General features: G+C 52.6%; 1 protein-coding gene across 2 annotated transcripts in view; it reads left to right on the forward strand.

Moving 5' to 3' along the window:
* The window catches only part of sipa1l3 (signal-induced proliferation-associated 1 like 3), a 78,527-nt gene that overhangs the window by 24,377 nt on the left and 31,650 nt on the right, over positions 1-22,500 (forward strand). For both annotated transcript variants that reach the window (XM_064302226.1, XM_064302227.1), the window contains exons 2-6: positions 1,264-1,382; positions 11,737-13,274; positions 16,721-16,851; positions 20,903-21,091; positions 21,915-22,089. In XM_064302226.1, the coding sequence (XP_064158296.1) occupies positions 11,975-13,274; positions 16,721-16,851; positions 20,903-21,091; positions 21,915-22,089 (1,795 nt within the window). In that variant the 5' untranslated portion in view covers positions 1,264-1,382; positions 11,737-11,974. The remainder of the gene's footprint in view (positions 1-1,263; positions 1,383-11,736; positions 13,275-16,720; positions 16,852-20,902; positions 21,092-21,914; positions 22,090-22,500) is intronic.

The raw sequence follows: 22,500 nt of genomic DNA on the forward strand, positions 1-22,500 counted from the left end.
AGACTGACCCAAACATTCTCAGATACGCAGCGGTGTGGGTGCTGATGCTATCAGGCTATAGTTCCTGTATCGTGTCATTTTCTCTGGTTCAGAGATGAGAGATGAGGCCTTCTGGGCTGCGTTCCAAACACCTACTCACATGCTACCTCGAGCTCATAGCAGCACAGTAGTTCTTGGCTGGTGTATCGAGTATTGTTCCGAAACTCAAATGTGCGAGAGCGAGCGTTCATACAAACCAGCTGTTGTGTTCAAACAAACCTGGGAGGACTGAGAGTCATGGCCTCCCAGAAGTCCGTGCAACGTGACCCCACTTTTTTCAAATTCCAACCAAGAAGAGAGCATTGATTGAGGAACTTTTTTATAGTGATGTCATTTGCCAACTATTTTGTTTTCTCAATCAGACAAGTAGATATATCACTAGATGTAGGCCTACACTACATGGCCAAAAGTATGTGGACCCCTGAACAGCACACCCATATGTGCTTGTTAAACATCCCATTCCATAAATATGGAGTTGGTCCCACCCCTTTGCTGCTAATAGCCTCCACTCTTCTGGGAAGGCTTTCCACTAGATTTTGGAACATGGCTGTGGGGATTCAATTCCATTCAGCCACAGGAGCATTAGTGAAGATGGGCAGTGATTTTGGGCAATAAGGCCTGTCTCACAGTTGGCGTGTCAGTTGATCCCAAAGGTGTTTGATGGGGTTGAGGTCAGGGCTCTGTGCAGGCCAGTGAAGTTCTTCCACACCAAACCATTTCTTTATAGACCTGGCTTTGTGCACGGGGGCATTGTCATGCTGAAACAGGAAATGGCCTTCTCCAAACTGTCTGCAGCCACGTTTTGTGAGCTTGTGTATCCTACTGCTTTGCAGCTGAGCTGTTGTTGCTCCTAGACCTTTCCACTTCACGATAACAGCACTTACAGTTGGCCGGGGCAACTCTAGCATGAACTTTGACAAAGAACTTTGGCGAACTGACTTGTTGGAAAGGTGCATCCTTTGACAGTGCCACGTTGAAAGTCACTGAGCTCTTCAGTACAACCCATTCTAATGCCAAAGTTTGTCTATGGAGATTGCATGGCTGTATGCTTGATTATATGCACCTGTTAGCAATAGGTGTGGCTGAAATAGCCGAAACCACTGAGTAGAAATATGAGGTGAAAGGTCGTGGTCAGGTGATCTGCTGATGCTGCCCACTCACATGCTTAGTGTTACACGGTGTTCCAGCACACAGCTGTAACCCTAATATTTCTCTTCTGCACAGAGAATCCCATCCAGCCCTCGCCTGCAGACCTCAGAGACAGAGACTCCGCCTCCCCTGCGCACCTGTGAGACACGCCCACCTGCAGCCCCGCCCCCGCCTGCCCCGGAGGATCGCGAGAGGTGATGAGCGCGTGATGGTGCCTAGCCCTCCCCCCCTCCTAGCAGTCAGGGTCCCAGAACCCCGGCTGAAGGTTTAAACACTGAGCTCTGGTGTCACGTGGATCGGTGTGTGTGTGTGTGTGTGTGTGTGCGCGTGCGCGTGCGCGTGCGTGTGTCTGTGCGTGTCTGTGCTTGCGTGTGTGCGTGCCTGTGCGTGTGTGTGTCTGTGCGTGTCTGTGCGTGTGTGTTCACGTGAGCGAGCACTTGCATACATGCCTGTGTGTCCTCACGCATGTGTGTATTTGATTGTGTTCGTAACTGTGTTTGTCGGGACTGCGTAACGTGGCCTGAAGCCGCGCTGGGTCACAGCACCGCGGGGCTCATTCACAGAGCTCTGTGAGTGAGCGCTAACAGCAGTCACAGCACCGCGGGGCTCATTCACAGAGCTCTGTGAGTGAGCGCTAACAGCAGTCACAGCACCGCGGGGCTCATTCACAGAGCTCTGTGACTGAGCGCTAACAGCAGTCACAGCACCGCGGGGCTCATTCACAGAGCTCTGTGAGCGAGCGGTAACAGCAGTCACAGCACCGCGGGGCTCATTCACAGAGCTCTGTGAGTGAGCGCTAACAGCAGTCACAGCACCGCGGGGCTCATTCACAGAGCTCTGTGACTGAGCGCTAACAGCAGTCACAGCACCGCGGGGCTCATTCACAGAGCTCTGTGAGCGAGCGGTAACAGCAGTCACAGCACCGCGGGGCTCATTCACAGAGCTCTGTGAGTGAGCGCTAACAGCAGTCACAGCACCGCGGGGCTCATTCACAGAGCTCTGTGAGTGAGCGCTAACAGCAGTCACAGCACCGCGGGGCTCATTCACAGAGCTCTGTGAGTGAGCGCTAACAGCAGTCACAGCACCGCGGGGCTCATTCACAGAGCTCTGTGAGTGAGCGCTAACAGCAGTCACAGCACCGCGGGGCTCATTCACAGAGCTCTGTGAGCGAGCGCTAACAGCAGTCACAGCACCGCGGGGCTCATTCACAGAGCTCTGTGAGCGAGCGGTAACAGCAGTCACAGCACCGCGGGGCTCATTCACAGAGCTCTGTGAGTGAGCGCTAACAGCAGTCACAGCACCGCGGGGCTCATTCACAGAGCTCTGTGAGCGAGCGGTAACAGCAGTCACAGCACCGCGGGGCTCATTCGCAGAGCTCTGTGAGTGAGCGCTAACAGCAGTCACAGCACCGCGGGGCTCATTCACAGAGCTCTGTGAGTGAGAGATAACAGCAGTCACAGCACCGCGGGGCTCATTCACAGAGCTCTGTGAGTGAGCGCTAACAGCAGTCACAGCACCGCGGGGCTCATTCACAGAGCTCTGTGAGTGAGCGCTAACAGCAGTCACAGCACCGCGGGGCTCATTCACAGAGCTCTGTGAGTGAGCGCTAACAGCAGTCACAGCACCGCGGGGCTCATTCACAGAGCTCTGTGAGTGAGAGATAACAGCAGTCACAGCACCGCGGGGCTCATTCACAGAGCTCTGTGAGTGAGCGCTAACAGCAGTCACAGCACCGCGGGGCTCATTCACAGAGCTCTGTGAGTGAGCGCTAACAGCAGTCACAGCACCGCGGGGCTCATTCACAGAGCTCTGTGAGTGAGCGCTAACAGCAGTCACAGCACCGCGGGGCTCATTCACAGAGCTCTGTGCTGCAGGCCCTTTCAGGGAAAGGCTTTTGAAGGTTATGCAGTGAAAATCCAATCAGCGTTTGAGGACCTTCGAGTAACTTCAGCTATTGATTAAATATTCATTTGTGAATGATGTTAAGTGTGTGGACACTGGGACCTGGGGACGTTTTTAGTTGGATGTCCCTGTGTTTGACTCTTAAAAGACTGATTTATTAATACAGCACATAACTTGGATTAATAAATCATAACTTGTGGATTTATTTACTCAATGAGTAACTTAGCCTTTGGAGTCACAGTGTACTTGGGACAAAATACACCCTTCATTAACAGCAATCATCCTTTTTTCTCAGAATAACTTTGTTGCAGTAAAAAGTACAGCGACTGAATGCATTATGTTATCATGTTATTATATGTTTACATTATTATAGTTTAGCACATGGGGGAAAAATCCTATAATGTGTATCCTTCTCTAATCTAATCTTTAAACTTAAGACTCAAAGATGTTCTTTAAAACAGGATTGCTCTGTGAAGGGGCAGTTTCTCAGCCGGTTCCTGGCTGTCTTTTCAGTCGGCCCAGGGCTCTCTGGGAGAAGCCGTTTATCTCAGCACGTTTCCATCTGGGCAGTTTCACGCATTGAAACGCCTGGGAAACGCTGTTCTTCGAGCATGCTTGATGCCGTCTAAATTGGCCAGTAAAAACTACAAACTCCACACTGCACATCCTCGGGATTCCACACACTTCTGCTCTCTGTCGACAATGGCCCTTGCTCGGGCTTCATCCAGAGTTCAACAGCTTGTGAATCCTAGTGTCGTGCGACAATAAGCCCTTTGTAACAGACATCCGTTCGAATTTCGCCGTACAGGAAGCCTGTTCCTACGCCACGTCTCGGTACGGCGTATGTTTGCGCCGATGCGTTCGGTCTCCGCCTGCGTTTTTACGCCCGCTTGTCGCAGCCGGTCTGTGTTTTTTTGATCCTCGGGCCTTGATGTGCTCGTGTGATTGATGTCCGTTTTCCTCCGGAGCGACGCGGTCTCGGGGATCAGCGGTCTGTCCGTTGAGAGCTGTCTCAGGGGTCGAGTCCTCGGCATTTGCCCGAAGCCTGCTGCGTCACGTGGGTCTGGTGAACTATCTGATAAGAACAGCCGGTTCTCTTTCAGGTTTTTTTTTAGTTAGTTTCGCCGTATAGTTCACTATCTGGTTTCCCCACAGCATTTACAAGCATTTTATATTTATTTAATAAAATAGTTTTGTAATCCATGGGAGTTGTGTGTTTATTTAGAATTAGCTAACCGCTTTTCTTAGAGGCCTTTATCACACTACACAGTGTGCGGCAGCCTGTTTGATGTGCGCGTGTGTGTGTGTGTGTGTGTGACTGTGTGTGAGAGAGGGAGGGAGATAGAGAGACTGTTTGAAAGACCCTTTGTGTGTGTGTGTGTGTGTGTGTGTGACTGTGTGTGTGTGTGTGTGTGTGTGTGAGAGAGAGAGAGAGGGAGATAGAGACTGTTTGAAAGACCCTTTGTGTGTGTGTGCTCGTGCGTTTCTGTGTTTTTCATCAAGGCCCTTTGAGGCATAGGAGTCTGCGTTTACATGTCTTTGTTTTTGATGTAGATCTTTTTGGGTTGTGTGCGGACATGTGTGTGTGTGTGTGTGTGTGTGTTTGTGCATGCGTGTGTTTGTTCGTGTGTGTCTGTGCTTGTGAGTCTGAGACGGAGTCAAGCTCAGGGTAGTGTGCCTCCTGTTTGTAAGTATCTGTGGGATTAGTAGTGTGTGCAATGGTTCCCTTTCTCCTCCACCTGTGTGCTGTGTGGTGTGATGATGTGTTCTGGGAAACAGCTCCAGGGCATTGGTTTAGCGTAGATGAGTATAAAGGTATATACAGGTATATGTAGACGTAGGTAGGAACTTTTTATTTTGAAGACTGGATCATATATCAAGCTGGATTTGATCCTTTTAGAGCCCACTGATGTATCAGATCACCGGTGTCATCTGCCAGTCATGGGCTCCTGAACAGTGTTAGTACTGGGGTTCATGACACCAAGCACCCGCCAGTGATCTCTCAGCTTGCTATAAGCTGATGCTATTTGTGCCCACTACTTGTGGTTTCACTTTGTTTCACGTTAAGCATGAAAAGGTTGCACAATCATTCCATTACTGGAGCCAAGCGGAGGGATGGCAGGACAGTTGGAGTTTTGTGGCTGGGTTTGGGGGTTTTGGATGAGCAGTTTGAGTTGTGTGGTTGGGGTTTTAGGGATGTCAGGACAGTTGGAGGTTTGTGGCTGGTGTTGGGGTGTTTAGGGATGGCAGGACAGTTGGAGGTTTGTGGCTGGTGTTGGGGTGTTTTAGGGATGTCAGGACAGTTGGAGGTTTGTGGCTGGTGTTGGGGTGTTTAGGGATGGCAGGACAGTTGGAGTTTTGTGGCTGGTGTTGGGGTGTTTAGGGATGTCAGGACAGTTGGAGGTTTGTGGCTGGTGTTGGGGTGTTTAGGGATGTCAGGACAGTTGGAGGTTTGTGGCTGGTGTTGGGGTGTTTAGGGATGGCAGGACAGTTGGAGTTGTGGCGTGTTGGGTGTTTAGGGATGTCAGACAGTTGGGTTTGTGGTGGGGTTGGGTGTTTAGGGATGTCAGGACAGTTGGAGGTTTGTGGCTGGTGTTGTGGTGTTTAGGGATGGCAGGACAGTTGGAGTTTTGTGGCTAGTGTTGGGGTGTTTAGGGATGTCAGGACAGTTGGAGTTTTGTGGCTGGTGTTGGGGTGTTTAGGGATGGCAGGACAGTTGGAGGTTTGTGGCTGGTGTTGGGGTGTTTTAGGGATGTCAGGACAGTTGGTGGTTTGTGGCTGGTGTTGGGGTGTTTAGAGATGTCAGGACAGTTGGAGTTTTGTGGCTGGTGTTGTGGTGTTTAGGAATGTCAGGACAGTTGGAGTTTTGTGGCTGGTGTTGTGGTGTTTAGGCAGCTGATTTTGGGCTCAGGACCCCTCTGACTGTGGGACAGGGTCCTGGCTCTGCCTCGCCCTGTTGGAGGGGTAAATACAGCTGAGCAGAGAGCTGCTGTTAGCATCACAAACAGCCCCGGGGCGAGAGCCTTCCCCAAACAAACCATGCCGTCAAGGTCAGTCCCGCAGAGGCACGGTTCCCATGACGCCCTCATCTTCTGGATGATGGACGGGGACCTTGAATCAGTGCCGCTGTCAATCAGCAGGTGTTAATCAGTCAAGCTCTCCGGTGCCCGGTGAAGCTCCTCCCACATCTGGGCGGTCCTGTTCTTTCAGGGGCGCGGGAGAGCCCGTACACGCCTCTGCAGTCAGCTTCCTGTGACTCGCCAAACTTCTCTGTTCCCCTCAGACAGAGCGCTGTGACCTTCCCCGCTCTCCTCCCTCCCCCACTTCCTCTAACCCCCCCCCCCCCTTCACCAGCTGTCAGAATCCGCTGCCGTCTCCTCCCATTACATCAGCGGGGGCCGGGGGCCGCCTCTCCTCCCCTCTCTTTCCTCCTCTCGGCCCAAGCCCACCGCAGCGATGGGGAGCACATCTGTCACACACCAGGAATAGACACCTTCAAAGAATCATCATCGCCATCGTCTTCATCGGCGGAGGGAGGGGGGCGTGGCGGGAGAAGTGACAGACAGACTCTAGTCGTGCAAGGCGGCGGCCCCATCGCCGCCCGCTGGGGGGAGGGGATTTGATTGGCTGTTGGGCCGAGGTTTGGCGTCCTGCTTTACGAGCAGCCAGACGGCCAGGAGCCCACCCGTAGACAGCGCCGCCCTGCTGGCTGCGCTCTGGTCGAGGGCGAGGGCGGCGGTGAAAAACGGCGGGGCGTGGTCACACCAGCGACTCGGTTCTCAGGCTCAGGCGGGGCGAGCTGGGGCCGCTGGGGCCGCTCAGCCTGTGAATCGCCCTAAAGGATCAAACACAACCCCGAGAGAAGCAGAGCAGGAGGCCACGCCTGCCTGTGAGCTTGTGCCTCTTTTTCCCATTTCGTACCAAGGCTGCTGTCACTCACGCTGGGAAGCCACCACACCCATCCAGGCTGCACCGCTAGCATCTCCCATCACCCCCCCTCCCGGCCGTCAGTCACCTCAGCCCACCTGCCGCCGTGTCTCCCCTCTGTCTCTGAGCTCCCGGGGAGAGGGGCTCCCGCTGGAAGCCTCCTTTGAGCAGGTAGAGCTGTGATTAGGGCATTACCGGCCCGGGCCACGCCCCGCCGCGGCGCTGCGGCGCGCTGTGATCAGGGGCCCGCCTCTCTGAGGAGCCCCTCTGTCTGACGGAGCTCACGCCCCGCCGCTGCTTCACAGGCCCCGCTCATTACCACAGGAGCAATTAGGAGAATTAAACAGCACCCTGGAGCCGCTCTCTGCCTGCAGTGCACTGCACTCCCCCTGTGCTAATGCACACACTCTCACGCACACACACACGCACACACACTCACACACATACACACATACACACACACACACACACACACACACACACACACACACACTCTCACGCACTCACACACGCACACGCACACACTCACACACTCTCACGCACTCACACACACACACGCACACACACGCCCACACCTCTCACGCCCACGCGACGACTCACGCCCCCCTGTGCTAATGCACACACTCTACCACAGACATAAGCAGCACCCGACCTCTACTGCTGCACACACACTCACACATCTAATCACACACCCACACCATGCACACTGCACCACACAATTCACACACACACTCACACACACACACTCACTCTCACGCACACACACACACACACACACACACACACACACACACACACATACACACACACCCACCCTGTCACTGTGCTGGAGCCGCTCTCTGCCTGCAGCACAGAGCACTCCCCCTGTGCTAATGCACACACACACACGCACATGCACAGGCGTGCACCATCAAATACACACACACACACACACACACACACTCACGCACACGCATACACGCGCACCATCCAACAGATACCCACACACTCTCACTCTTACACACCTGCAGACACGCACGCACCCTCACCCGCACACACACACACACACGCTCTCACGCACATGCACATCAAATACACATGCACACACACTCTCACGCACACGCACACAAACACTCACGCACGTGCACCATCAAATACACACACTCACGCACTTGCATGCACGCACACACACGCTCATGCGCTCACACACACAGAAAAGGAAGAAAGGAGTCTTTCTTTTAGCTTGCAGCTGTCTATGTAATCTGGGACTGGGACTGATAGGATATCTTGTAGGACATTTTAGGAGAAACCCTCAGGCTTTCTATCCATAGCCGCTCACCCCCCCAACACACACACACACACTCCCCACCCTACCCCACGGGACTGCCGTGGAAACTTCCTTTTCCACCAACACAATGAAGCGATACATTGCTGCTGCTCTCAATGAGTTTCTTTTCCACAATAAACAAACCACGAGTTCCATGAGAACTGTGTCGTCTTCAGAACTCGACTGTCTGCAAGGGGCGTGCAAAAAAAGAATCCGACCAGAAACTCACTTCTGCGTGAGCCAGAGGAAGCTCGACCTGCCTCTCCTACATTCAGACTTAAAGTGGTATTACAGTAATGCATTTCTCTTCTATTTAAGTTCATTTAAATTCAGGGGAAACTTTTCAAATGATTTATTACAGCTGTTCATCATGACAGCAGACAAAATAGAAATGGATGCCGATCAGATGGATTTCAGCCAGTGTTGGGTGTTAGAAGTGCTCTCCGACTTTACTGTTATTATTTAAGAGCGCAATAAACCTCCAACCGAAAAAACTCTGCCCGGAGGCCAACCACAAGCCAAGCCTCTGCAAAAGGAACAAAAACTTGGTTGATCTGAGTTGTGGCCAATCCGAGCTGTGGCTGATCCAGCTCCAGCCTATCGGAGAGAGCTGTTTTATTATCATGGTGGGCATCGTCTCGTTTTCTTGGTTTGGTTGGGTTCCGGCACGAAAAGGCCGTTCGTCCCGAGTGTGGGACTGTCTGTGGTTGCACACTCACCAACGGGACACTGGATACACACCTCAGACCCTCTGGGACTCTGACTGAGAAAGGGAGAGGTAGGGAACAGAGAGAGAGGGACAGCTGAGCGAGAGAGAGGGGGAGAGATGCAGAGGGGGAGAGAAAGAGAGAGGGACAGCTGAAAGAGAGAGAGAGATGCAGATCTGCCTTTTTATGCGGGGCAGTGAATGGGCGTCCTTATGAAAGCTGATTCCATGTGACTTTCACATTAAAGCCAGTCAGTGTGGTTCAGCGAACAAGAGGCTGCTGCCATCTTTGCTATCTCTAACCTCCTTTCTCTCTCCCTTACTCATTCTCTCTCTCTCTCTCTGTCCTGTCCCTCCCTTCCTTTGTGTGTTATGTCTTTCTTTTGCTGTGGGGCAGGTGGGGATGGAGGGAGAGAGAGCGGGAGAGCATGAGGAGGAGTGCAGAGGGGGGAGGGGTTAAACCCGGACACTCCCCCAGGCTTCTCCAGAGCGCCTCTATTTATAACTTTACTGTCTCCCTCCCTCACTCCCTCCCCCCTCTCTCTCCCTCACTCTCCTCCTCGTCCCCCCTCTCTCCCCTCCTTCCCTCACTCCCTCTCTCCTCTTCCTCCCCTCTCTCCCCTCACTCTCTCTCCCTCCTCCTCCCCCTCTCTCTCCCTCTGTCCCTCCCCTCTCCCTCATCCCTCTCTCCCTCCCCCCTCCCCTCTCTCCCCTCACTCTCTCTCCCTCTGTCCCTCCCCTCTCTCTCTCCCTCTCCCTCTCTCCCTCACTCCCTCTCTCCCTCTCTCTCCCTCACTCTCTCTCTCCCTCCCTCCTCTCCCCCTCTCTCTCTCCCTCTCTCCCTCCACCTCTCTCTCATCCTCCCTCTCTTTCCCTATCCCCCCTTTTTCCCATCCCCCCAAATCTTTAATGCTTTACGAACATGGCATATATTACCACTAATGCTTCTTAACAGAATGATTTTAAGTTAGTGGAGAAAGCAATAATTTTGAATATAATATATAAAACATAACAAATGATTTTCCTCTTTTCTGCATTACATAACTGGCAGACGCTTTTATCCAGAGCGACTTACAGAACTTTTTACACAGCATCCATTTATACAGCTGGATATGCACTGAAGCAATGCAGGTTAAGTACCTTGCTCAGGGGTGCAACAGCAGTGTCCTACCTGGGAATCGATCCTGTGACCTTTAGGTTACAAGACCAGCTCCTTACCCATTATACTACACTGCTGCCACTCTCTCTCAAGCTCCCTTAAGAGAGATGGAAAGAGAGAAAGGAGGAGGGAAGGAGAGAAGGGGGCAAAGAGGGCAGTATTATTGTCCAGCGCTAATGCGCCGCTGCGTGGCTAGCTGCAGTGACCCCAGCAGGGTTGCGCTGTGCGTGCCGCGCTGCGCTGCTAGCCGGCTAACTAATGATGGCTAATCCAATCAGGCGAAAGCAGGGCGGCACGGGGACACGGTGTTAAATAGCCCCGCCCTGGTCGCATTACAGGACCCCCATCGTCACGGTGACGGGCCTGCTGAGGGGGCTCGGGTGAAACAGTGGGGCGTCCACAAGCACTCTGCCAGTGGAATGGAGCCGTCTCTGCAGCGCGGAAGGGGTTCGCTCCTCAGCGCTGCCTTGGCCTTCGGGCTCGCTGTGAGCGGCCTAACGGGCGGGGCGGGCAGTCCAGGGACTGGATCCTGCACTGTGCTGAGAGTCGGGCAGTCCAGGGACTGGATCCTGCACTGTGCTGAGAGTCGGGCTGTCCAGGGCCTGGATCCTGCGCTGTGCTGAGAGTCGGGCAGTCCAGGGACTGGATCCTGCACTGTGCTGAGAGTCGGGCAGTCCAGGGCCTGGATCCTGCGCTGTGCTGAGAGTCAGGCAGTCCAGGGACTGGATCCTGCGCTGTGCTGAGAGTCGGGCAGTCCAGGGACTGGATCCTGCGCTGTGCTGAGAGTCGGGCAGTCCAGGGACTGGATTCTGTGCTATGCAGCGTCGAGGCAGTGGAGGGTGCCTGTGTTTTGGGGTGGGGGGTGGGGGGAGGTGTTAGAAGTGTAATCCAGCAGATGGTAATAATACCCCTGTCTGTCTGTCCAGCTTCCTGAAGATTATCTTGAAAGGGAGAAACCCTGCTTTAAATCTCACCTGCTTCCCCCCCTCTTTCCCTCTCCCTCTCTGTCTCTATCCTTTCACACCTGTCCCATCAAAGACAGGACGCATGCACACACCACACACGCACAGACATGCACTCACACACTTCAGCGCTGGCTGCAGTTTTCCGGTTACAGACTCTTATGAATGTAATTATGGTTAATAGCAGTAATTACCAAATTAATAACAGTTAATTACTGGCTGAATTGCATTCAGGCTCCAGTTGGTAGCAGTGTGTGGGTAGTGGGTAGATAAAGTTGAATGATAATGTCTGTAAAGACTTCTGTAGCTGGAAGCGTGTGTGTGTGTGTTGCTCTCTTTGATCTGCCACTAGCAGCCTCTCAGTTTGAAGAATGCGCATTGCTCTTTGTCTCTCTGAATGCCTGTTACAAGATATTTCTGCAAATGAACTGATTACAGTCTGTATGATGTTGATTGACATTAATGTTGGGTAGATGATAAATCATGACATCATTGACATCATAAAACTTGGCCTTTGTTCTTTTTGTCTAATGTGGGTTCAGATGAAGAGTTTAAATGTGTGTGTGCATGTGTGTGTGTCTTACAGAGCTGTCCTGACAGAGACCCAGAACAGTAGTCCAGCACTGTGACGAGGGGAGAAGAGAGCAGGGTGTCCGGACGCTCCCCTCCCCCCCCCCCAGCGATGTGTTTGGGTGGAGCCCATAGCAGCAGCAGCAGCGTGCGTTTGGGGTCCCCCCTGCCCTCCCTCTGCCCCCGCCCTGGCGCGGGATGCCGGCCCCTGGAGCCCCTCCCTGCTGCCGGGCCGTGAGTTCCCCGGACGGACCATGAGCGCGTACAGAGACCTGCTGGAGGCCGGGGGCGGGGCCGCCGGCTTCTGCCCCCCGCCCACCGCCTTCCGCCTCCCCAACGGGCACTCCCCCGGCCCCGCCCCCCTGGAGCCCTCCGGCCCGCCCCGCACGTCCGTGCCCAAGATGGGGGTGCGGGCGCGCATAAAGGAGTGGCCCCCGCGCAGGGAGCGGTCCCACGAGTCGCTGCTGGAGAACGGGCACGGCGCGGGCGCGGGCGTGGGGGCGGGGCTGGTGCGGGGGGGCCCGGCCCGGCTCCCCCACCGCCGCTCCAAAGACACGGAGTTCCGCGACGGGCTGGGGGGCGGGGCCTTCCGGCCGGTGCCGCTGCGGCAGCGCTCCAGCAGCGAGGTGACGCTGAGCGAGCAGGACGAGGCGGAGGCGGAGGTGCGGGCGGGGCTCTTCCGCGAGTACGGCAGCACCTCCTCCATCGACGTGCAGGCCTTCCCGGAGCAGAGCTTCTTCGACATGCTGAGCCAGTTCCACCAGGAGCGGCCCGACCAGCGCAGCACCGCCCCCGCCCGCCTGGGGGAGCTCCTGCGGGCCGAGGCCCCGCCCCCGGCCCCGCCCGCCTCCCAGACGCCCGGGCTCCACCCCGACGACGGGGGCAGCACGGCCCGGCCGGAGAACCGGGTGAGGAAGAAGAGCGGCGGGACGGAGTCCTCGCTGGGCACGTCCTCGCTCTTCCGCAAGCTGCGCGGGGCCAGCCGCGTGGAGGCGGAGGCGGGGCGGGGCGAGGGGGAGGAGGGCCGGCCCCCGGAGGCGGGGCGCTCCTGGCTCTGCCCCCGGAGCTTCGCGCACTACGACGTGCAGAGCCTGCTGTTCGACCTGCACGAGGCGGCCGCCCAGCGGGCCTACGTGGGCCAGCCGCGGAACACCCCGACCGGCGCCTCCGCCGCCACGCTGGCCGCCTCTCGCGCCGCCGCGCCGGACGGCCCCGAGCCGGGCCACTCCAGCACCGAGGACCTGGGCCCCGTGGCCCCCGAGGGGCCCGAGCCCGGCGACTGCGCCGCCGCCGCCGGCCCCGCCGGCCAGCTCCTGCTGGGCTGCCCGCACTTCCGCAACGAGACGGGCGGGCACGGCGAGCGCAACGTCAGCTTCCTCAGCTCCTCGGGCGGGGCGGAGCGCGCGCTCACCCTGCGCCGCAGCAACGCCAGCGTGTCCGTGCTGGAGGCGGAGCCCGAGCAGCAGCTGGGGCGGCTGGAGGCGCTGCAGCACTACAGCGTGGAGCACGTGGACCAGGGCGCGCGCTACTACAGGGACTACTTCCACGGCAAAGGTACCCTCACCGCCGCGTCCCTCAGACTCCCTTTAATCCCACGGACAGGAGCCCAGTCAGAGGCTGCCGGCTCTTCACCTTTCATTTTCAAACCTCTGAAATGGTTTAAAACGCTCGATGTCTTTCACTGACTGTTTACACACACACACACACACACACACACACACACAAACAAACACTAACACTTTTCAATGTCTTTCAAAATTGCTAATTTTCTATTTGTTTTCTATTCTATATCTTATCAGGTGACTTATTGTGTTTTTTTTTTTTGGTTTGTTTTTATACATTTTTTAGTTTTTATTGAGGCTACTTAAGGATAGGTTTGGAAACCACCAGGAGTCAAACAGTCATGTTCCTTTAAAAATAAGGTAAAATGCGTGTCATAGTAGAGATTGATGTATTGATCAGTTTGTAAATCCGGAGTGGAGCTGTGCAGGCCTCTCCTCTCTCCCTGTGCTCTCGCTCCAGTGTTTGAGCTGGGGTCTCAGGCTGAGGTAAACTGGCTCCAGGGGGTTTTGGCACGAATACAAAACCCTACCTGCCTGATGTCTGGGAAAACAAGCCTTTCGCAGATAAGGAATGCCCCCTCCCCCCCCGCTCGACGTTCCTGGCTCCGGGCCAAACGGCCGCCAGCGGCGCCAATCATCTTTCATCTCGAGCGATCTGCCTGAGCTCCCCGTGTGGGGCCCCGCTTGGCGTTTCACAAACAGGCCCGCCGTCTGCGTCCCCCTCTCCTCCCCCCCCCCATGAGCAACAGCGTCAGCCTGCTGTCCTCCTTCCGGGTTCCGCGCATGGCGGTTTGGGGATTACGGGTCCTCTTCAGGGCCGTGCCGCGTTGTTAGCGCCGGCGTTTCTGTACCCGAGACGTCCCGCCGCTACCCCGGTACTCTCTGTTCCTGCACACGCCGCCTCCTCTTCCGGCTCCCTCTCTCCCTCTGACTCAGTCCTTTGTTCACACATTACTCACCTGGAGGAATTCGGAGCCCATCGGACCTCTTTTTCCTTAAAGGGGGGGTTTGCAGAAGCACAGCGTGATATAGCATCGCATAGCATAGCACATCACAGAGTAAGCAAGGTCTTTGTAGCAGGCCCGCAGTATAGTGCAGTACATTGCAGTGTAGCATAGCTTAGTGTAACGTAGCATGTCACAGGGCAGCACAGTGTAGCATAGCTTAGTGTAACGTAGCATGTCACAGGGCAGCACAGTGTAGCATAGCTTAGTGTAACGTAGCATGTCACAGGGCAGCACAGTGTAGCATAGCTTAGTGTAACGTAGCATGTCACAGGGCAGCACAGTGTAGCATAGCTTAGTGTAACGTAGCATGTCACAGGGCAGCACAGTGTAGCATAGCTTAGTGTAACATAGCATGTCACAGGGCAGCACAGTGTAGCATAGCTTAGTGTAACATAGCATGTCACAGGGCAGCACAGTGTAGCATAGCTTAGTGTAACGTAGCATGTCCCAGGGCAGCACAGTGTAGCATAGCTTAGTGTAACATAGCATGTCACAGGGCAGCACAGTGTAGCATAGCTTAGTGTAACATAGCATGTCACAGGGCAGCACAGTGTAGCATAGCTTAGTGTAACATAGCATGTCACAGGGCAGCACAGTGTAGCATAGCTTAGTGTAACATAGCATGTCACAGGGCAGCACAGTGTAGCATAGCTTAGTGTAACATAGCATGTCACAGGGCAGCACAGTGTAGCATAGCTTAGTGTAACATACCATGTCACAGGGCAGCACAGTGTAGCATAGCTTAGTGTAACGTAGCATGTCACAGGGCAGCACAGTGTAGCATAGCTTAGTGTAACGTAGCATGTCACAGGGCAGCACAGTGTAGCATAGGACAGAACAGCATTGGGTAGTACATTACTGAATAATATGGGACATCGCAGCACACTGCAGCGTAGCATGCCGTAGCACAGCATAGAATAGTGTAGCGTAATGTAGCATAGCATAGTGCAGCATAGCTACCCGCCTTTTAATTTATTGAACCTGGGGGGTGGAGCCCTGGGGCTGGACTGCTACAGCTGTGACGTTTCCCATGGGCTCCACCCTGTAAAATGCTGTGAACCTCTCAGGACACCTTAGCCTCTGTCCCGCAGACCAACAGGCCATCCCGTTATATAATTAAGGCTTCAGTTGGCCCTGAAAACCAAGAGCATCTCTGACTGCCGGGCCTGAGCGTCCTGCCCCTAGGTCTCTGTATGCTAATGCCGTCTCCTGGACGGGGGAGCGCTTTTTATTCCAGTGCGTTAATGCGCCGTTAAACGAGCCAGCGGGAGGGTTCTTCAGCGCTCCGAGTAAAGGTCACTGCTCCAAAAATAAACCCCTCACTTCTGGAGTGCGGCTGGTGCCTCCGGGCCCTTGTCAGAACCTCTACAGAATCACTTCAAGTCCCACAACGAAGAATCAACACCAGGCGCATGCCTTTACTGCAGATAAATCCAGATATTCTCTGGCCAATAAGTGATTTATCACCTCTTGGTCCTCACCTGGAACCCAAAACTTCATCTGGAAACACCGCTCCGTTTGAGCAGTAACAGGCCTGCAGAGACCCTCAGACACTCAACACCCTGATTGTGGAACATGACATAATATTAATACACTGTCTGAGTGTTTTTTTTTAATTTTTTTTTTAAGTACTCCTGTATCTTGATTGGTACTGAAGTCTGATTGCAGACACACTTTGTGTTTACTGATTATGATTTTAATAGATAATATTGAGTTACGGTCCACCATTTGAATGGTATTTTACTTTAGTCAAGTGGAGTTGCATCTGCTTTCATTGAATATGCGTGTAAAGCGAATAATTATTGAGTCAAGATGGTTTGCATGTTTAATTAGGATGGAAATGCTGGAGCATTGACTATTCTTGGTTAGATGTTTCATGAATATTTTTGGCTGGTTGCATTAAACTGTGCTGTCCCTCATTGTCAGTCATAAAGTAGCTGTATGTTTTTCTGACAAAGGTTCAGGCACATGATTCCCCTGAGCTGAGTTTCCATGTGTATTCCATGAGTAAGACTAGGTCTCTGTTTTTCCTTATCAGACACAAACATTCCAGAACAAACTGTTGAGCCTAGATTTAGTGAAGAAAGATAGCATATCTCTTATTGTTTTCTTTATTTCTTTCTGCGTTCTTTGCCTTCTGTCAAGGTGACTTAACTCCCTGGCCCTTGCTGAGTTTCAGTTGAAGTTTCTGTTTAAAACTGCATATTAAGATAGCAGCATGTTTGAACCATTGTGTCATAGGTTCTCCTTATCAAGGTCTTTTTGATTGGTTAATTAGTTGAATCAGGTGTCTTAGTGCTGTGCTAAAACAAAAACTTGACACCCACTTGGGCACCCACACTGGCCCTTTTCGGCCATACTGCAGTTAACTACGGAAGTGTTCAGATTTGACAGTTTTGCTCTCCCCTCCCCTCTGCCTCCCTCCCTCCAGAGCACTGGGACTACTTTGGGACGGATGATAAGCTGGGTCCCATGGCCCTCAGCATCCGTAGGGAGAAGCTGGAAGACACAAAGGAGCTGAAGGACCAGTACCAGTACCGGCTCATCTTCAGAACCAGCGAGGTACGCGCACACTTGTGTGTTGTCTTTCTCTGCTTTAACACACCCTGGTTGTCCCTGTAGCAGAGGAGAATTCCACCTGCCCAGCAGAGCCAAGCCAAACAGCTCTACAGCCATCTTCCAAAGCCACACAGTGCCTTATTTCTGCATCTCAACATATTTTGCCCCCCTTTTCTCCAAAACTGGAGCACCAGGTCCCATCTGTAGGACAGCCCCATTGCTGTAGCACTTTCTTCCAGCTTGGAGAGCACAGAACAGTATGAAGTCCTCACAGAAATCAGCATGCAGGCAGACTACCATGTAGAAAAAAGTTCAAAGAAGGGCAACTAAATTGGTTCCTGATATGAACGATAAATCTTATGTGCAATGACTTAAGATGATTAATCTCTTCGAACTTAGTAAAAGGAGACATAGGGGCAATTTGAAGCTTTTCATTTCATAAAAGGGATTACCAGTGAACTACAGGAGATTCTTCAGGTTGAGTTCTGTCAATAGAACGATAGAGGGAGGCATAAATGGAAATTACGTTGTCGTGTTATGTGTAAGCTTGAGAAAGTGTCTGTGCATGTGTGTGCGTGCGAGCGCCCATGCGTATATGTTGGTGAGTGTGTGTGTGTGTGTGTGAGAGTGTGTGTGCGTGTCTGTTTTGCTGAGTAATGTGCTCAGTGCTATTCTAGTCGCATTGCTGTTTTTCCAGGCCAGATTAAATGGCTGCCTGGTCACATCACCTCAGCCACGGCCGAACAATGGCAGTTCTGCCCTTATTTACATTGGGCTCTCCCCAGCAACGCTCACAAGGTTACTGCACCCAGAGCACATTCGGCCCTGCCTCCTCACACTGCCACACTCACAGCACACAGTCCGGCCAGAGCTTTATAAATGGCTTTGTAACCCCTCCCAGACTGATGTATTTGAGCAGATTCACTCGGATGGTAAGGTTCACTATGACTGAGGTTAAGATTCAACAGTACTGGCTGCAATCAAGCCTGGCTGTGTTTAATCTGCTGAATCTAATTATCAATTAAATTTGGTTAGTTGGTTGATTGAGTAACTAAGGGGGCAGTTACTTTTTCCACATGAGTGGGTGTTTTGTGTTCACTCCTTTTCCCTTTGTCTAATATTACATTATGTTTAAAGATCTGAAACCATTCAGTGTGACAAATATGCAGTAATAACAGGAAATCAGGAAAGGGGCACATACTTTTTCACGGCACTGTACATGCTCTGTCACCACACGAATTGATTTATGCTGGGTCTGTTTCAGTGTTGTACCGCACATTGCATTTTTGCTCAGTGTTGAGAAAACAATCCCACCCTTCAGATAACGTATGTCTTAGTGCGTTCTTACTGGGGGCTCCTCAGCTGCCTTTGGAGTGTCAGAATCCCTCACCGCACTGTGTTGAGAAGAAGAAGAAGAAGATATACTTTATTGAACCCCGTGGGGTAATTTGTCCTCTGCATTTGACCCATCCTTAGTTACCCAGGAGCAGTGGGCAGCTACTTCTCTTGTGCTGCGCCCGGGGACCAACTCCAGTTCTGGGGCAAGTGCCTTGGTCAAGGGCACCTGCAGGAGCGCACCTAACATGCACGTCTTTGAGTGTGGGAGGAAACCGGGGTACCCGGAGTAAACTCACGCGGACACGGGGAGAACATGCAAACTCCACGCAGAGAGGCCCCGAGCCGAGATTCGGACACACGACCTTCTTGCTGTGAGGCGACAGTGCTAACCACTATGCCACCGTGCCCGCCCAAGGCACATGTAGAAAGCACAGAGCGGTCCATTCTTAGTTTTACTGCAACTGAGCATTTGAGTGGGCAGGCATCAGGATGATAAATTCCTGCTGGAATTTAATTCCATAATGGTTTATGATTGACTTTGTCGACCAAGCCGAATAATCGCTGCAGCCCGAATTCCGAGTATCCCGGCAACAGCTGCGCAGGGTTGCTTCTTGCAGTAACGGGCGCCATTGTGATCGAGGCGGGCTAGGCCGCTGAGAGATGGGTGTAGTGCAGGGCTGCACGGGCTTGCTCACCCATAGCCATGTGACTAGTCACATCATAATCAGGTCATTTAACAGGCATGACAAGAATTCAAAACATGACTGATATGCTTGTGTGAGTCAGAGCATTGAACTTCCTCTCTCTGGCAGTTGCTGCGCTGTTCAGATGAAATGGCCTGTAATTTCAGTGAATTTGTTACTGTGTAATGAGGCACGCGCTCTGAAGGGGGGCGTTCACGCAACATCAGATTAACGGTGCGGTGTTACGGCATTTTGACCATATCATTACTCCCTGAAGTCGTGTCAGGTTTTCCCATTCGTAATACCACCTCATCTGTCGTGTTTCGTTCGAAATGACCCGTCTGTGTGATCATCTCGTGTTCTAAATTCTGAAATATTCAGCCTAATATTGTCATGTTTCCGTGAGCACTAATGCACTCAGGCTGGCTTTGAGCTTGTGTGAAGTCTTGACTGCGCTCTGTATGATACGGTGACGTTAGCACGTATGGCTCTGGGCTCGGGACAGGCTAGTGGGTAAATTGGCCCGTCGCGGCGCAGCTCGATTTGGCTCCCGGTATTTGGAGTTTGTTAGTAGTGCAGTCTTATGCACAGGAAAGCACAGCTGGGAAATTATCCCCAGAGCTCCTCTGAGTGGAGATCTGAAGCTTTCTTTCTCAAAACAGTCTGAAAGGGCTTTAGATTAGGAACAGAAGCACACACACACACGCATACACGCACACGCACGCACACACACGCACGCACGCACACACACTGTGTCAGCCTGCTGCCGTCTATAGGTCCTGAGCCCCGCACAGGATGTTAGGGTACTGGATATCTTGGCATGCTCTGACCACTTTCACCGAAACCACCTTTAACTTCTGAGCCGTGGGTCCTGTATGGAGTAGTTTTCCTGGAGTGACTTTGCGAATGTAAAGTTTGTCTGTTAGTATACACACTGAACCCCCTCAATTTTTTTATTTTATTTTTTCTGTCATTGTAGACAGAATTGAGCTATTCTATCCCTCTGTCAGTTTTACAGTTCAGACTGCAGTAAATTCTCCCACCCCTTAGTACAACTCTAGTTTCCAGCTGTCAATGCACTCTTTTCACTCTCTCTCTTGTCAAGAAGTGTGCGACTGAAAGTATGAACCATGTGCAGTCTGTCAGTCCGTGTCTGTGTAAGACTCAAAACACATTGATCCTCAGTTGTCAATCTCAAGACTGCAGTAACCACGTACTGGCTGTTTGTCTGGTGATCAGTCATGTGACTATACCAGCACGCTCTCTCTTGTTGTCACATGGCCATTCTGATCCAATCCTGATTGATGAATGCTGATCGACTGAATTGACCGGTCCTGATTGTAATCGTGCACTGATTCGACCGGTCCTGATTGTAACGGTGACTGAATTGACCGGTCCTGATTGTAACCTGTGACTGAATTGACTGGTCCTGATTGTAACGCTGACTGAATTGAGCGGTCCTGATTGTAACTCGTGACTGAATTGACCGGTCCTGATTGTAACCGGTGACTGAATTGACCGGTCCTGATTGTAACCGTGTGACTGAATTGACCGGTCCTGATTGTAACCGTGTGACTGAATTGAGCGGGTCCTGATTGTAACCGTGTGACTGCAATTGCCGGTCCTGATTGTAACCGTGGACTGATTGAGCGGGTCCTGATTGATGCGTGTGACTGAATGAGGTCTGATTGTAACCGTGTGACTGAATTGACCGGGTCCTGATTGTAATCGTGTGACTGAATTGACCGGGTCCTGATTGTAACCGTGTGACTGAATTGACCGGGTCCTGATCGTAATCGCGTGACTGAATTGACCGGGTCCTGATTGTAACCGTGTGACTGAATTGACCGGGTCCTGATTGTAACCGTGTGACTGAATTGACCGGGTCCTGATTGTAATCGTGTGACTGAATTGACCGGGTCCTGATTGTAATCGTGTGACTGAATTGACCGGGTCCTGATTGTAATCGTGTGACTGAATTGACCGGGTCCTGATTGTAATCGCGTGACGGACCCTGTCCCTCTGCACTCCAGCTGGTGACGCTGCGGGGGGCCCTCCTGGAGGACGCGGTGCCCTCCACGGCGCGGCACGGCGTGGTGCGGGGGCTGCCCCTGAAGGAGGTGCTGGAGCACGTGGTGCCGGAGCTGAGCGTGGGCTGCCTGCGGCTGGCGCTCCCCGTGCCCAAGGTCGCCGAGCAGCTGCTCAAGCTGGACGAGCAGGGGGTGAGGCGCGCCGCCAAGCTAGCGGGTCACCCGGGCACAGGTCAAAGGTCAACCGCGGCAGCACTGTGTTTATCTGCCTTTAAAGAGCTCTCAGAGAAATAAACAGTACATGGCTGCACAGGAGGGGAAACCCAGCTACCCTGATCACTACAGAATTCTTTACCCAGGAAACGTGTCCCAAGGGGGAGAGTACTGGAGCAAAAACTGGGGCACTCCACACATACTTGCTACTATGTGTTGAGCGCTCCAGTCTTACTCACTAGTGTAACTCTTCAGAGGAGTTGCTTAGCTAAGGGAATTCTTTAAACAACTGCTATAGCATTACAAATTGGATTAACTAAATAAAAAAGACATTTAGAAAAATTATAACGTGTTTAATTTTGTCCTAAATCCCTACTCTGATCTGTGTATGATTGTGGACATGCACATAAATGTATACAAGTATACTTTGTTTACTTGTTTACTATTTATAGTAACATAAAGGATATAGGATGAATGCACTTTAAAGTCTTCTTTAGCACACTGTCTGCGTGTGGAACTAGCAGCAGCCTTGTGCACAGTCATCCGTTTGTCTTCCTTTCCCTCCCTCTCTCTTTCTTTCCTCCTCTCTCCCCCCTTCCTCTGCCCTTCCCAATTTAAGGTCTAATCAGCTGTACTGCAATACAGAATGAGTGGTGTTCTTTTCAGTGTGTAATGGGTATTGCATACTTATGCACTATCAATAACCGGAAAGATAATATTGAGCGCAGATGGATGTTAATGAAAGAAATGGTAATAATTCTCCCCCCTCCCCCCTCTTCCCCTTCCTCCCTCTCTCGTGCAGCTGAGTCAGAAGCACAAGGTGGGCATCCTGCTGTGTCGGGCGGGACAGAGCACGGAGGAGGAGATGTACAATAACGAGGAGGCCACGCCCGCCTTCCGTGACTTCCTGGAGCTGCTGGGGGAGCAGGTGTGCCTGCGGGGCTTCACCAAGTACGCCGCCCAGCTGGACACTAAGAGTAAGACACCCCTTACCCCGCCAGTTACTAAGACAACCACACCCCCTTACCCCGCCAGTTACTAAGACAACCACACCCCCTTACCCGCTTCAGTTACTAAGCAAGCACATCCATACTCTGCAGTTACTTACAAAATTCTACCTGAGGTTATTAACATATTTTACATACACTTTAGTGCCCCTACAGTTACTCAGAGACCTCAGCACCCACTGCCCACACGTCCCTGCAACCACGCCCTACCTACAGTTCTCAAGACAACCACATGCTACCCTACATGCCCAACAACCCCCACCCTACCCAACAGCAGAAGACAGACAGACCAATCCCCTATTACCCCTACGTTGAGAAGACTAACACAGCCCTTACCCCTACAGTCACTAAGACAACCACACCCCCTTACCCCTACAGTTA

Source organism: Anguilla rostrata, chromosome 12 (assembly GCF_018555375.3).
Source record: "Anguilla rostrata isolate EN2019 chromosome 12, ASM1855537v3, whole genome shotgun sequence".
NCBI classification, from domain to species: Eukaryota; Metazoa; Chordata; class Actinopteri; order Anguilliformes; family Anguillidae; genus Anguilla; species Anguilla rostrata.